This window comes from Dendrobates tinctorius, unplaced genomic scaffold, assembly GCF_039654945.1.
Source record: "Dendrobates tinctorius isolate UK_male_01 unplaced genomic scaffold, ASM3965494v1 ptg000022l, whole genome shotgun sequence".
Classification (NCBI taxonomy): domain Eukaryota; kingdom Metazoa; phylum Chordata; class Amphibia; order Anura; family Dendrobatidae; genus Dendrobates; species Dendrobates tinctorius.
The window spans coordinates 22,490,905-22,508,039 of NW_027361690.1; the positions used below are offsets into that span (position 1 = coordinate 22,490,905).

A 17,135-nucleotide genomic window follows, 5' to 3' on the forward strand; every position below is an offset into this window, starting at 1 on the left:
GAGCACTTCTAATTTCTTCTCTTTCTGTAACATGAAGAGATAATTCTGCTCTGTCTAAGAACTCTTCACCTTCCTTAATGAGATGAGACTAGTCCAGTTCTGCCCTCGTCTGGCTGTTCCCAGTGCTGCTGAAGGTGATTGACAGCTCTCTCTCTATGAGCATACAAGAAAGAGTTGCACACAGCCTAGAGAGTATCCCACATAAAGTCAATTAAAATATAACCTTTAATGAACCATTAAAAGGACATAACACACAAAAACATTACAAAAAAGTGCTCATGTGAACCAGTGCTCAATAAAAAATGGTTTGGTCTCACCATTGGTATTAGATATAGCATTCCAGCATCAGGGTGTGTCCTGCTGGAGAGACAATCCACTCATGGGGAGCCGAAACATGGGAAAACCAGTGTTAATGTAAAGTATTCCCCTACACTCCCTGTCGTGGCCCAGCGTTATTCCTGTCCTAACAAGGACAGGCCCCTACAGTGGATCCTGTAGTGGACACCCCCACTGATAAGGGGAAAAATAATAGACAGAAGCTCCCTACGCGTTTCTTCCCCCCATTTCTCCAGCAGGACACGCCCTGATGCTGGAATGCTATATCTAATACCAATGGTGAGACCAAACCATTTTTTATTGAGCACTGGTTCACATGAGCACTTTTTTGTAATGTTTTTGTGTTTTTTGTCCTTTTAGTGGTTCATTAAAGGTTATGTTTAATTGACTTTATGTGGGATACTCTCTAGGCTGTGTGCAACATTTAACCCCTGAGGTTTTTTTTGGAATAGTGTCAAAAAGCTCACACTATAGCTGAGTGCACATACAAGGAAGAGAACTGTCAATCACCTGCAACAGCCCTGGGAAGAGCCACCCGAGGACCACAGAAATAGACAAACCTATTGCGGCTCTACCAGAGTGTTGCAGAGAAATATATACCTGGCAGCCTGCAACAGTGCAGTGTAGATCTGATTCACGCTGCCCACCATTTGGGCAACATGAATCAGATGACAGGTTCCCTTCGAAAATTTTGGACTAGATTAGTAAAAACTTGCAATATTTGGTAAATGTTCCTTCCTCATACTGTAGAGTACAGTACTAGGTACTGTGGTAGATCGGCTCACTCGACTGCATACTGAGGTAGACACGGGTACATTGTCTCTTTAAGTCATCCGGTGGTTTATTGTATGTGTAGCATAAATCAACGTGAACCAAAAATAAACACAGGAAACAAAACAAAATGGTATCTCACAGTCTCTGCAATTGTGGGGATCTGCCCCGCTCAGGGTTAGCAAAACCTCCTGGGTCAGATTAGGTCTAGGATCATCACTTTTCTGGATTTCCTTTCTCCTCGCATGCTGAACAATCACTGCCTCATGGAGGCCAGCTATTTAAGCCCAAGACCACTCCCTGGGGTGGAGATAAAGTGGAGAACTTCCCACCCGCTCGATAGCTGTCCATAAAAAAAGCCCATTAAGCAAATTAGTTGTTAACCCCTTGCACCACTTTATGTGCTGGAGGAAAGTCTCTGGGTTTTACATCACTGACGCAATTAAGCCCAGCGAAACATATCTCCCATCCAGGACTTTACCAGTGATCTTGTCACAGTACAATAACAGGAGTATTAATGAATGCAGCAGTCTGGCTGGAGTAGTAGGAAGCAGGGTGTGTTGCAGTCCGCGCTGCCGAGATTCACAAATCACCTGGGATACAAGATGTTGTAGCAGTGTACTCCTTTATTTCCTCCTACGCGTTTCGGCGCCCTTCCTGGCACCTTCCTCAGGGATATTCAATATCCCTGAGGAAGGTGCCAGGAAGGGCGCCGAAACGCGTAGGAGGAAATAAAGGAGTACACTGCTACAACATCTTGTATCCCAGGTGATTTGTGAATCTTGGCAGCGCGGACTGCAACACACCCTGCTTCCCACAACTTTCTGAAGGTTTTTCCACGTGTGAGTGGTTGGTGGAGGTCTTGCAGCAGCTGATTCTGTGATATGCTCTCAAGCCAATTGTGGGTTACAAAACTGGAATAGGTGAGTGGAACTGTATTATACCGCTCATACTTCTAGTGTCACTAGTGATAGGGCACTATTGCGCCTCTTGTTCCCCCCATCATTTTTTGTATGGCTGGAGTAGTAGGCATTCCCTGTGATCTGCTTTGACTCAGAGAACAAGGCATGCCAGCCTCTTGTGCGCAGTGCAGGTGGCACTAAGGTTAGATATACTGTTAATTTTATTAGTGAGCTTTATACCAATTTTGAAGCGTTTTCCATTAAATAGTAGATACAGTTAGGTCCATATATATTTGGACAGAGACAACATTTTTCTAATTTTGGTTCTAGACATTACCACAATGAATTTTAAACAAAATAATTCAGATGCAGTTGAAGTTCAGACTTTCAGCTTTCATTTGAGGGTATCCACATTAAAATTGGATGAAGGGTTTAGGAGTTTCAGTTCCTTAACATGTGCCACCCTGTTTTTAAAGAGACCAAAAGTAATTGGACAATTGACTCCAAGGCCATTTCATGGACAAGTGTGGGCAATCCCTTTGTTATGTCATTCTCAATTAAGCAGATAAAAGGCCTGGAGTTGATTTGAGGTGTGGTGCTTGCATTTGGAAGGTTTTGCTATGAAGGAAACCTGCGGTCAAAGGAGCTCTCCATGCAGGTGAAACAAGCCATCCTTAAGCTGCAAAAACAGAAAAAACCCATCCGAGAAATTGCTACAACATTAGGAGTGGCAAAATGTACAGTTTGGTACATCCTGAGAAAGAAGGAAAGCACTGGTGAACTCATCAATGCAAAAAGACCTGGGCGCCCACGGAAGACAACAGTGGTGGATGATCGCAGAATAGTCTCCATGGTGAAGAGAAACCCCTTCACTACAGCCAACCAAGTGAACAACACTCTCCAGGAGGTAGGCATATCAATATCCAAATCTACCATAAAGAGAAGACTGCATGAAAGTAAATACAGAGGGTTTACTGCACGGTGCAAGCCACTCATAAGCATCAAGAATAAAATGGCTAGACTGGACTTTGCTAAAAAAAAACATCTAAAAAAGCCAGCACAGTTCTGGAAGAACATTCTTTGGACAGATGAAACCAAGATCAGCCTCTACCAGAATGATGGAAAGAGAAAAGTATGGCGAAGGCATGGTACAGCTCATGATCCAAAGCATACCACATCATCTGTAAAACACGGCGGAGGCAGTGTGATGGCTTGGGCATGCATGGCTGCCAGTGGCACTGGGTCACTAGTGTTTATTGATGATGTGACACAGGACAGAAGCAGCCGAATGAATTCTGAGGTATTCAGAGCCATACTGTGTGCTCAGATCCAGCCAAATGCAGCCAAACTATTGCTCGTCGTTTCATACTACAGATGGACAATGACCCAAAGCATAAAGCCAAAGCAACCCAGGAGTTTATTAAAGCAAAGAAGTGGAATATTCTTGAATGGCCAAGTCAGTCACCTGATCTCAACCCAATTGAGCATGCATTTCACTTGTTAAAGACTAAACTTCAGACAGAAAGGCCCACAAACAAACAGCAACTGAAAACCACCGCAGTGAAGGCCTGGCAGAGCATCAAAAAGGAGGAAACACAGCTTCTGGTGATGTCCATGAGTTCAAGACTTCAGGCAGTCATTGCCAACAAAGGGTTTTCAACCAAGTACTAAAAAATGAACATTTTATTTACAATTATTTAATCTGTCCAATTACTTTTGGTCCCTTTAAAAACAGGGTGGCACATGTTAAGGAGCTGAAACTCCTAAACCCTTCATCCTATTTTAATGTAGATACCCTCAAATGAAAGCTGAAACTCTGAACTTCAACTGCATCTGAATTATTTTGTTTAAAATTCATTGTGGTAATGTCTAGAACCAAAATTAGAAAAATGTTGTCTCTGTCCAAATATATATGGACCTAACTATCTACTATTTATTTAATGGAAAACGCTTCAAAATTGGTATAAAGCTCACTAATAAAATTAACAGTATATCTGACCTTAGTGCCACCTGCCCTGCGCACAAGAGGCTGGCATGCCTTGTTCTCTGAGTCAAAGCAGATCACAGGGAATGCCTTCAACTGCATCTGAATTGTTTTGTTTAAAATTCATTGTGCTAATGTCTAGAACCAAAATTAGAAAAATGTTGTCTCTGTCCAAATATATATGGACCTTACTGTAAGTCGCAAATAGCATGCCTAACACATATTAGTCCTGCGTAAGTTTTGTTTTTCAGCCGTATGAGTCATTTTTGACAAATTTGTGCTTGTACATTTTTCTATGTCTGTATCCATATTTTTCATTTTGTGGAGTCCAGGGCCCATTCCGCGCTGGCGTCACAGTCCCCACCTTTGTACGAATTGAACATGAGGAGGAAATCAGAGATCAGCCACAGGCTTGGTTTCTCCTTTTCATGTTCAATTTGATAGAAGGCGGGGGGGACAGGGACGCCAGCGCTGAATGGGCGCCAGCACCACATGTCATAACAACAGCACAAGTGCCCTGAGACAGCAAGTGCCGATACTGCAAGAATGGTGCCGGCATTGGAGGAAAGTGTAGGCTTTTTTTTATTTTATTGGGGCAAAACATTTAGATTGAGAAGGGGTTGTCCTAGTATTGGACAACCCCGTTAAAGCTTGCAAAGCTGTCAGCTTACTTTTTATCATGCTGATATCATTGGCACCATCCCCAATTGCCAGGGTGACTGCTTTTTTATACTTTTTTACTAGTTCAACCACTTGGGCTTTCTGAAGAGGAGTCACTCTGCAACAGATCACAGTCTTGCACATGCAAGCGATCTCCAAAAATTCCTTCTCCATATCCGCTTCCAGAGCATGGGCCTGTGAAGACAATAAAAATGTTCTTATATTTTTTCCTTTATAAAGAACCGGTAATCAGGATTTGAAACTCCAAAACTAATGACATGTATGTAAGAGGGCTTTCATGCTGATTACATCCTTGCCTTTCTTGTCGAAATATATTTAGCTGTTTTAGAGAAATCCATAGCTGAAATTATATGCTAATGAGCTGCAAGTGCAGTGGGCGGGCACTGCACTTACAGCTCTCCTGCCCTCTCTCGCTATGCCCTGCCCACTTCCTGTCTCCTGTCTCACTGGTCCTTCATGTTTCAGTTACCTGTCAGTAAGAGACAGGAGGCAAAGACAGAGAAGTCAGAAAGCTATAAGTGAAGAACATGCCCACTACAAATCCAGCTCATTACATACAGTTTCAACTTAGTTTTCTCTTAAACAACAAAACTGGTTTGGCTACTGGGACATGTAGCTGCATTTTGCTCCCTTTACATGGGCCAGCAAATTAAGCTGAAAATTCTTAAAGGGAATCTGTCACCAGATTGTTGCCATGTAATCAGAGAGCAGCATAATGTAGGGACAGAGACTTTTATTCCAGAGATGCCTTACATACTGGGCTGCTTGCCGTCGCCCTGATAAAATCACTGTTTTATAAAGCAGATATTATTACTAGAGGACTAGTAAACCTGCTGCCATGTAGTCCTCCAAATTCATGAGCTCTGGTAGATCTCCAGCAGATAAACTGTGATTTTATTAAAACTGCAGCAATCAACGTAGTAAGTGGTACATCACTGGAATTAGAGTCCCTGCCCCTACATCATGCTGATCTCAGATTGGGTAACAAAAATCTGGTGTCAGATTTCCTTTAAAGTACCTGAGCCTGTCCTGTATCCAAGACATTGGAAATAGGATGAAAACCAACACACTACTGTAAAGAAAGTTGCATTACTGGAGCAACTAAAAGGATCAACTGTTTTAAGAGGTTTCTAAGAGATTAGAAAAAAAGGGGTTTGCTTTTCCATAGTATGTCCAACCCCATACACTTAAATGGATATAAAAATGCAAGACTAATTACATCCCATGGGCTAAAATGGTATTACTGTTTCCTAATGTCACACACCACCAATGAAAGTCTAATCTTGTAGGCTCAAAGAAAAATATAGAGCAAGTTAAATGTATTCTAGTCTATTTTACATAAGAGTCTTTAGGATTAAAACTCAGTTCCATTACAGAATTGCACACATGCATAAAGGATTAGTAGAGGGAAAAACACATATTTTCGCACTCTAAAACTCAATTATTAGTGAAACATTTTATCATCAACCGGAGAATGAGATCAAACATAATGATGAGGTGAACTGCTTGATTATAAAGCATTCTCTTCACTAGCTCACGTTCCAGTATTAGTACAAGGAACACGTTCCCTAATGAAAACAAATCCCTTTTGGCAAGACGACGAGCTCTAGATTTACTGGAATCAAGTGGAGGGATAATAGCCACTTGGGGTATGGAGACTATTTTACAATATTTTAAAGGTCAGTCTGTACTCTTGAAATTAGCAATAATGACAGAAAGGATATCCTGGAACCACAGGCGTGAGAATACTGTATCATAACTAAATCCATTATATTAGAAAAGAACAAACTTTAACATATGTCAGCAATGAGAGATTATTTATAGCTGGATATAATCTTAATTGTCCAGGTATTAAATTCTTATTATTGAACGTTATCCCACCACCGGGACCCCCAGCAAGCCTAAGAACTGGACTCTGGATCCGAAGAACTGCATGTTCAACTTCTGCTCCATCATTATTTATGGTCCTGATAAAGAAAGCAGAGTCCCATAGCCAATGAATAGACTGGGGGTTGAGCATGGGCACCTCTGGTCAATTCGAGATGGTGCAAAGCAGAGCCTTGTCCCTGGCCTCCAGAGACCTTCACTGAAATTTCTGGGAGTTCTAGTTTTGGAACCTCAGCAATCAGTAAGATACTCCGTAACCTATGGACTGGGGACAACTTTTGGTTCAGGGAGTAACACTTTAAAGCTTCGCATGCACTGTCGTGGTTGACCAATCACCCACAGGTAAAAAGTTGATCCAAAGAAAGAATCCTGGAAAAAATTTTTGGGAGGGGAATTATGTTTTTCCCTTTGTCGCACACAAGGGGAAATAAATGCACAAAACACATAATAGCCGATTAAAAAAAGATCCTTACCAAGCTATGTCCATTAACGACTAAGGCATATTCACCAGTTACAGTTTCCTCGTAGACAGAGTGAAGCTTTGTTTCGATTGTCTTCTCGGAGAATTGATGCCCGTTGAATAGGTTTCTACTCTTTCCAAAAGTGGCATCTTTCGCTTTCCTAGGAAAGGAAGATGTAAACGGAGTTCAGGGCATTATACCATATTTTTCGCTTTGTAAGATGCACTTTTTTTCCCCCCAAACTTGGAGGGAAAATGGGGGTGCGTCTTACAAAGTGGACATGCCTTACCAGGTGTAGGCCTCAGGGGTGTCTCCGAGTGCACAGCCGCGTCTCCGGGTGCACAGCCCGGGGCTCTCTCTCTGTTTCCTCTGTGTGATTGACTCCGGCAATATGGCGGCCGCCACTGGGGGCAGTGCATGCGCTGATGGTGATCTCGGGACTGAGATCTCGAGAGATGAGATCTCAGCGCTGAAATCTCATCTCTCGAGATCTCAGTCCCGAGATCACCATGTGTGCATGAGCCGCCCCCGGCGGCGGCCGCCATATTGCTGGAGTCAATCACACAGAGGGAACCGAGAGAGAGCCCCGGGGCTCTGGCCTGTCGCAAAATGTCGGGCTGGGCACCCGGAGACACCCACAGCACTGCGGGACACCCGGAGACACCCAGACACCCCCTGCGGCCTACACCCGGTAATTGTCAGCAGAGCCCCGGGCTGGGCACCTGGAGACACCGCTGGGCACCGGAGATGCCCACAGCACCGGCCAGCATTGCCGGGCACCTGGAGACACCCGGCAGCAGCACAAGCCCCCGTTAGTAGCACAAGCCCCCCTGGCAGAAGCACAAGCCCCCCTGGCAGCAGCACAAGCCCCCCTGGCAGCAGCACAAGCCTCCCTGGTAGCAGCACAAGACCCCCTGGCAGCACGCTGCACATCGGAGCACCCTCTCATCCTATCCTGCGGCCTGCAGTATCACCCCACTCCTGCCTCCTCCAGCAGCGACCCTGGGACCCCGATTCACCGCAGCCACCACCCCCAGAAAGCAATAAGACGCATGGATTATAAGAAGCACCATTTTGTTAAAAAAATATTTTTTTTCTTATTTTTCTCCTCAAAATTTGGGGTGCGTCTTATAATCCGGAGTGTCTTATAAAGCGAAAAATACGGTACTTATCGGTTATGGTCAGTTGTTCTGGCACCAGTAGTGATCGCAGCCTAGTACCTTAGCTCTTCTCGGACTTCGGTTACTGTGCGACCAGACACTATAAAAATATCGTTCATGTCATCAGTGAGCATGTGACACGAATACCCAATGTTCATGGCTGTTTCTGTGAAGGAAAAACACAGAAATTCTAATTGAAGCAGCAGAGAATAGATGTATAGTACCTCTAAATGATAGAAGTCTGATCATTTTAAATCCTGACATGTATGCTTACACAGGAAGGAAAAGATCAATTTTTGTATGCTAATTTATTTAGCAATTTGGCTTTAGCCCTGTAAAAATGTTCACCCAAATGGCTCCCAAACCCGCTTGCTACTTTATCTGCTTGTCTAATGTGATATCTGAGCTAGAATCCTTTTTTATGCACCTGGTGTATGCACTCTGACAATTTTGTGGGCAGCAACATAGGAGCGGGGTTTGCTTCAGAGCAATGTATCCTTTTCCATCCTGGAGGATGGCGCTGTGCATCCTGGAAGATGGTGCTGCGGGTCCTGGAGGATGGCGCTGCGATACAGAGACACCTTTCTGAAAGTTATTCCAATGAAAAAGCCCCATGATAAGTTATCCAACCAATTCAGCTTAGGATTAGATATTCAGAGGAAAGGAACAAGGACACCTTTCCCTAAAATTGTCACCTACCTATGCCGCAGAGGTTGGCACCCTATGATGGCAAAAAGTGGTGCCCCTGCTCCTTGCCGGCTGACCCTAATACCCCCTATCTAACATAATGTAGGTAAGACAGATTACTAAATATCTATTGGTGCCACAAAGAATATGAAAAGAGAGATAACGCTAGTCCAATGTGGCTCGCAGTTCATCACTTTTACAAATAACCAACTATTTATTTTACTCATTTATATAGCGACATTAATTACACAGAGCTTTACAGACATTATTGTCTATAACAGGTCATACCCCAGAGATTGTGCAATAATTTCCCTAAAACTGAAAACCTACCTAACCCAAGGAGTTTGGCACCCTTAGATGGCGAAAGTGGCGCCTCCGCTCATCTCGGCAGCATCCTTCTACAAGACCTCCCGAAGAACCTTCCACCAAACAAGGGGAAATGCACAGAGGCACGCCATGTGGACAGCCAAGTTTTGTATAGATTATTTGAAGGAACGATGATTGTTAAATTACTGTATACTGGTAGTTTCTTTTTATCTTAGAGACAACTGTATAAGAAGTGGTTTAGATGATGATTACAGGGAATTTGTTCCTTTAGGCTTATCTTATAAGGATGGTCCTAAGTGTCTAAGCATACACAATTTTTTCATGACAGATACTGACTTATAGTACAACTACATTAATTAGGATCAGATTTGAATTTACTATAATCCTATAGTGATACTGTAGACTGCACATATGCATCACTTTTATATTCTTTATTATGCAAACTATATATAGGTTAAGGCAGGGGTCCCCAACCTGTAGCTCGGGAGCCACATGTGGCTCGCGGGCCCGTGATGTGTGGCTCGCGGCTGCCTGCCAGCTTGGTGCAGTAGCACCAGGTGTAAATAACTATTAAGAACAGAACTCTAAATGGTGACTTGTGTGTAGCCCTGTACAGAAGAGCAGATCTGAATGGGGGTGACATAGGAAACCGTGGAGCTTGGCGTACTGCCTTGGTGTGATTTCAGTGGAAAAGCTTTGGTTGTCATTATACCGGTAATGGGGGCTCTGGATGTCACTACTGTGAGTGGGGAAGGCGCTCCGACCCTCTTTCATAGCTGGATGTGGCTCTCAAGGTCAGAAAGGTTGGGTTAAGGCATGCCAGAGTCAGCGGATGCAGAGAGGAGGCGTCAATTGCATCTGACCAGGGAGCCCAGATCCACTGCTTAGTGTTATGATTGGGTCACCGAGGAGGAAAGCATGACCAAGCTAAGCCACAGAAAACTAGAGAGGTTGGTAACTAAGCGGATTGTAGACCCCTGATCCTATCAACACAACTAGCAGTAGCCGTGGAGCGTACCTACGATGATCCTAGACGCCTCGACACAGCCGGAGAACTAAATAAGCCTAAAGCAAGAAAGGGGAAATCTAAACTGCCCCAGAGCAGACGCCAAAGGAATAGATAGCCCCCAAACATATATTGTCGGTGAGACAAGATGAAGACACAAACGCAGGTAGGAAAATAGACTGAGCAAACGATGGGGCCCACACTAACTAGACAGGACAGGAAAGGAAAGACTCTGTCTGCAATCACGCAAAAAACCCTGCAAAAAATGCCCAACACGTCTGATAGAAAAATACTGAAGTTACTAGACTTCGCCCACTATATCAGCACTCTGGCATATTCTGAAAGCAGAGCAAAAAGAGGCCAATCCAATAAGGGACAAAAAACAAACTGGCACAAGCAGTAACATATGGATGGAAATTCAGCACAGCCCCAGCCGGAGCTGGCTGACCACACAAAACTGAAATAAACAAAACTGAAATAAACAAAACCAGATCAAATGTGAACAACAGCAAAAGAACACTTAGCTGAGCATGCAGGGACTGAGCTGGAAACTAAGACCTCAGGAGGCAGGAAAAAATCACCAGCAGGGATAGAGGGAGTTGGCTGTTTTAAATTCAGTCAGAAACTCCAGATCTCCAGTCATCCTCCTCATTATCAGGTGGCAGGCCTCTGTTAATTAGATCAGCTCCATTACCTCCAGTAACCACCAGAGGGAGCCGGGGAAGAGAACTCGCGACCCCTCTGTCAATACAACCAGCTCCACTACCTTCACTAGTAACCAGAGGTAGGCCAGAAAGCGAATTCACAACAGCTTAGGTACTGTATATACTCATGTATAAGCCGAGATTTTCAGCCCATTTTTGGGGGGTGAAAGTCCCCCTCTCGGGTTATACACCAGTCATATACCTGGGGGGTTGGCAGGGGAGGGGGAGTGTCACACATCATACTTACCCCCCCTTGCGTGGTCTCTGCAGCCCCCCCCCCCGCTTCTCCATGGTCTCCCTTCCTGCTTTCAGTGGTCATGTGGTACCGCTCATTAAACTCATGAATATGCGCATATTCATGAGTGTAATGAGTGGTACCACATGACCACTGAAGGCAGGAAGGGAGACCGTGGAGAAGCAGGACTGCAGAGACCGCGCCAGGAGGGAGTAAGTATAGCGATATTCACCTGTCCGGGGTCCATCACTGCTCACCGCTGTCTGTTGTGTCCTGTGTCAGTGGCGTTTAGCCAGCAGAGGGCACAGTGACGTGGTTAGTGCGCACCGTGGCCTCTGCTGCCTGAACAGTCACTGAAAGATGACCTGGCAGACAGCGGTGAGCAGCGATGGACCCTGGAATATCTCAGGTGCCGGGTCCTGAGCAGGAGAGGTGAGTATGGCAATTTTTTTTTTGCAGCAGCAGCATATGGGGGCATAATATATGGAGCATCTTAAGGGGGCAGCATATGGGGGCATATTCTATGGAGCAGCATATGGGGGCATATTCTATGGAGCAGCATATGGGGGCATATTCTATGGAGCAGCATATGGGGGCATAGTCTATGGGGCAACATATGGGGGCATAGTCTATGGGGCAACATATGGGGGCATAGTCTATGGAGCAGCATATGGGGGCTTATTCTATGGGGCAGCATATGGGGGCATATTCTATGGGGCAGCATATGGGGGCATAGTCTATGGAGCAGCATATGGGGGCATATTCTATGGAGCAGCATATGGGGGCATAGTCTATGGAGCAGCATATGGGGGCATATTCTATGGAGCAGCATATGGGGGCATATTCTATGGAGCAGCATATGGGGGCATATTCTATGGAGCAGCACATGGGGGCATATTCTATGGAGCAGCACATGGGAGCATATTCTATGGAGCAGCACATGGGGGCATATTCTATGGGGCAGCACATGGGGGCATATTCTATGGAGCAGCATATGGGGGCATATTCTATGGGGCAGCATATGGGGGCATAGTCTATGGAGCAGCATATGGGGGCATATTCTATGGAGCAGCATATGGGGCAGTCTATGGAGCAGCATATGGGGGCATAGTCTATGGAGCAGCATATGGGGGCATAGCCTATGGAGCAGTATATGGGGGCATATTCTATGAATCAGCATATGGGAGCATATTCTACGGCGCAGCATATGGGGGCATAGTGTATGGAGCAGCATATGGGGGCATATTCTATGGGGCAACATATGGGGGTATAGTCTATGGAGCAGCATATGGGGGCATATTCTATGGGGCAGCATATGGGGGCATATTCTATGGAGCAGCATATGGGGGCATATTCTATGGGGCAGCATATGGGGGCATAGTCTATGGAGCAGCATATGGGGCATATTCTATGGAGCAGCATATGAGGGCATAATCTATGGAGCATCTTATGGGGGCATAATCTATGGAGCATCTTATGGGGGCATAATCTATGGAGCATCTTATGGGGGAATAATCTATGGAGCATCTTATGGGGGCATAATCTATGGAGCATCTTATGGGGCACTATATCGGGCATATTATTCTATGGAGCATCTTATGGGGGCATTATTAACCTTTGTGCAGCATTATATGGGGTGTATTTTGTATGGAGCATCTTATGGGGCCCATGATGAACTATATGGAGCTTTATATGGGGCTCCTGATTCAATATGGATATTCAAAAACATTTAACCTACTGATGTCTCAATTAATTTAACTTTTATTGGTATCTATTTTTATTTTTGAAATTTACCAGTAGCTGCGGCATTTTCCATCCTAGGCTTATACACGAGTCAATAAGTTTTCCCATTTTTTTGCGGCAAAATTAGGGGGTCGGCTTATACACGGGTATATATGGTAGGTTTTCAGTTTTAGGGAAATTATTACACTGATATTGCACACTTATCTATCTCTGGTGCATCACATGTTAAAGTTGTTTATTTGTAAAAGTGGGGACTGCGAGCCACAGTGGTCATGTGGTACCGCTCATTAAACTCATGAATATGCGCATATTCATGAGTGTAATGAGTGGTACCACATGACCACTGAAGGCAGGAAGGGAGACCGTGGAGAAGCAGGACTGCAGAGACCGCGCCAGGAGGGAGTAAGTATAGCGATATTCACCTGTCCGGGGTCCATCACTGCTCACCGCTGTCTGTTGTGTCCTGTGTCAGTGGCGTTTAGCCAGCAGAGGGCACAGTGACGTGGTTAGTGCGCACCGTGGCCTCTGCTGCCTGAACAGTCACTGAAAGATGACCTGGCAGACAGCGGTGAGCAGCGATGGACCCCGGAATATCTCAGGTGCCGGGTCCTGAGCAGGAGAGGTGAGTATGGCAATTTTTTTTTTTTTGCAGCAGCATATGGGGGCATAATATATGGAGCATCTTAAGGGGGCAGCATATGGGGGCATATTCTATGGAGCAGCATATGGGGGCATATTCTATGGAGCAGCATATGGGGGCATATTCTATGGAGCAGCATATGGGGGCATAGTCTATGGGGCAACATATGGGGGCATAGTCTATGGGGCAAGATATGGGGGCATAGTCTATGGAGCAGCATATGGGGGCTTATTCTATGGGGCAGCATATGGGGGCATATTCTATGGGGCAGCATATGGGGGCATATTCTATGGAGCAGCATATGGGGGCATAGTCTATGGAGCAGCATATGGGGGCATATTCTATGGAGCAGCATATGGGGGCATAGTCTATGGAGCAGCATATGGGGGCATATTCTATGGAGCAGCATATGGGGGCATATTCTATGGAGCAGCACATGGGGGCATATTCTATGGAGCAGCACATGGGAGCATATTCTATGGAGCAGCACATGGGGGCATATTCTATGGGGCAGCACATGGGGGCATATTCTATGGAGCAGCATATGGGGGCATATTCTATGGGGCAGCATATGGGGGCATATTCTATGGGGCAGCATATGGGGGCATAGTCTATGGAGCAGCATATGGGGGCATATTCTATGGAGCAGCATATGGGGCAGTCTATGGAGCAGCATATGGGGGCATAGTCTATGGAGCAGCATATGGGGGCATAGCTTATGGAGCAGTATATGGGGGCATATTCTATGAATCAGCATATGGGAGCATATTCTACGGCGCAGCATATGGGGGCATAGTGTATGGAGCAGCATATGGGGGCATATTCTATGGGGCAACATATGGGGGTATAGTCTATGGAGCAGCATATGGGGGCATATTCTATGGGGCAGCATATGGGGGGCATATTCTATGGAGCAGCATATGGGGGCATATTCTATGGGGCAGCATATGGGGGCATAGTCTATGGAGCAGCATATGGGGCATATTCTATGGAGCAGCATATGAGGGCATAATCTATGGAGCATCTTATGGGGGCATAATCTATGGAGCATCTTATGGGGGCATAATCTATGGAGCATCTTATGGGGGCATAATCTATGGAGCATCTTATGGGGGAATAATCTATGGAGCATCTTATGGGGGCATAATCTATGGAGCATCTTATGGGGCACTATATCGGGCATATTATTCTATGGAGCATCTTATGGGGGCATTATTAACCTTTGTGCAGCATTATATGGGGTGTATTTTGTATGGAGCATCTTATGGGGCCCATGATGAACTATATGGAGCTTTATATGGGGCTCCTGATTCAATATGGATATTCAAAAACATTTAACCTACTGATGTCTCAATTAATTTAACTTTTATTGGTATCTATTTTTATTTTTGAAATTTACCAGTAGCTGCGGCATTTTCCATCCTAGGCTTATACACGAGTCAATAAGTTTTCCCATTTTTTTGCGGCAAAATTAGGGGGTCGGCTTATACACGGGTATATATGGTAGGTTTTCAGTTTTAGGGAAATTATTACACTGATATTGCACACTTATCTATCTCTGGTGCATCACATGTTAAAGTTGTTTATTTGTAAAAGTGGGGACTGCGAGCCACATCGGACTAGCATTATCTATCTTTTCATATTGCTTTTGACAATGATACAGTTGTATGAAAAAGCATTTGCCCCCTTCCTGATTTCCTATTCTTTTGCATATTAGTCACACTTAAATGTTTCAGGTCAAACAAATTAGAATATTACAAAAAAATTACACAAGTAAACGCAAAATGCAGTTTAGAACTGAAGGTCTTTATTATTAAGGGAGAAAGAAATCCAAACATTACAGGGTCATGTGTGAAAAAGTGAAACGTAAACCACAGTTAACTTATCACATCTTTGGGAATCTGAAGTTCAAATTCCCTAGCCACACCGAATTCTGATTACTGCCACACCTGTTCCCAATCAAGAAATCACTTCAAAAAGGACCTGCCTGACAAAGTGAAATAGAACAAAAGTTCATCAAAAGCTAGACATTATGCCGCGATCCAAAGAAATTCTGGAACAAAGGAGAAACAAAGTAATTGAGATCTATAAGTCTGCAAAAGGTTATAAAGCCATTTCTAAAACTTTGGGAATCCAGCGAACCACAGTGAGAGCCATTATCCACAAATGATGAAAATATGGAGTGATGAACCTTCCCAGGAGTGGCTGATTGACCAAAATTACCACAAGCGATGACTCATCCAAGAGCTCACAAAAAAACCCACAACAATATCCAAAGAACTGCAGGCCTCACTTGCCTCATTTAAGGCCAGTGTTCATGACTCCACCATAAAAAAGAGACTCGGCAAAAATGGCCTGCATGGCAGAGTGCCAAAATGAAAACCACTGCTGAGCAATAAGAACATAAAAGTCTCGCCCCATTTTTGACAAAAATATCTTGATGATCCCCAAAACTTTTGGGGGAGTACTCTGTGGATTGACGAGACAAAAGTTGAGCTTTTTAGAAGGTGTATGCCCCATTAAATCTGGGTAGACGTAGCGCAGCATTTCAGAAAAGGAACACCGTATCAACAGTAAAATATGTTGGTGGTAGTTTGATGGTCTGGGGCTGTTTTGTTGCTTCAGGACCTGGAAGACTTGTGGTAAATGGAACCATGAAGAATTCTGCTGTCTACCGAAAAAATCTTAAACTAGAATGTCTGTTCTTGACCTCAAGCTAAAGCAATTCTGCAAAGAACAGTGGGCCAAAATTCCTCCAGAGCGTTGTAAAAGACTCATTGCCAGTCATCGCTTGATTGCTGCTAAGGGTGGCCCAAACAGTTATTGGGTTTGGGGGGGTAATCACTTTTTCACACAGGGCACCGTAGGTTTGGATTTCTTTTTACCTTAAGAAATACCTTCATTTAAAAACTACATTTTGTGTTTACTTGTGTTATCTTTGTCTAAAGTTTAAATTTGGTGATCTGAAACATTTAAGCGTGACAAACATACAAATGAATACGAAATGAGGAAGGAGGCAATCACTTTTTTCATATAGCTGTATTTAGATGTCTGTCCTACCTACATTAGGTTAGAGTGTATTAGGGTCAGCCAGTGAGAAGTGGGGGCACCACCCACTTTCGCCATCTTAGGGTGCCAAACTCTGCATAGGTAGGTGACAATTTTAGGGCAAAGATGTACTTTTTCCTTCTAAACATCTAACCCTAAACTGAATTGGTTGGATCACTTATCCTGGGGCATCTTCTTTTGAATACCATGCAGGAAGGTCTCTCTATATAATGTTTTAGTATAATATTTTTTGTTGTCTTACTTTGTTTTATTGTTACTATTTAGGTAACTTTAATCAATACTATCATAGAAAGTAATTTTAGGGGAGCTTTTATTAATTTAAGTGCAACAAAAGAGCCATGGTCTCCAGTGTTAGCCATATGATACAGGAGAAATCATTAAGACAATAGCATGTAATTCAATAGTCCTTATTTATTGCATACAGATAATTGGAGACATTTTTTACTCTTTACGGTGCTTTTATCTTTTCACCACCACTTAGTTTTTCTCCATCTTGGATAGATATTAGCTTTAAAACAAGACAAAGATGTGACTCTTGTTAT

General features: G+C 44.1%; 1 protein-coding gene across 3 annotated transcripts in view; it reads right to left on the reverse strand.

Moving 5' to 3' along the window:
* The window catches only part of ATP8B4 (ATPase phospholipid transporting 8B4 (putative)), a 355,883-nt gene that overhangs the window by 42,849 nt on the left and 295,899 nt on the right, over positions 1-17,135 (reverse strand). For all 3 annotated transcript variants that reach the window (XM_073568472.1, XM_073568473.1, XM_073568474.1), the window contains 3 exons: positions 8,243-8,348; positions 7,035-7,182; positions 4,665-4,848 (listed from right to left, as the gene is read on the reverse strand). In XM_073568472.1, coding sequence (XP_073424573.1) covers positions 4,665-4,848; positions 7,035-7,182; positions 8,243-8,348 — 438 coding nt within the window. The remainder of the gene's footprint in view (positions 1-4,664; positions 4,849-7,034; positions 7,183-8,242; positions 8,349-17,135) is intronic.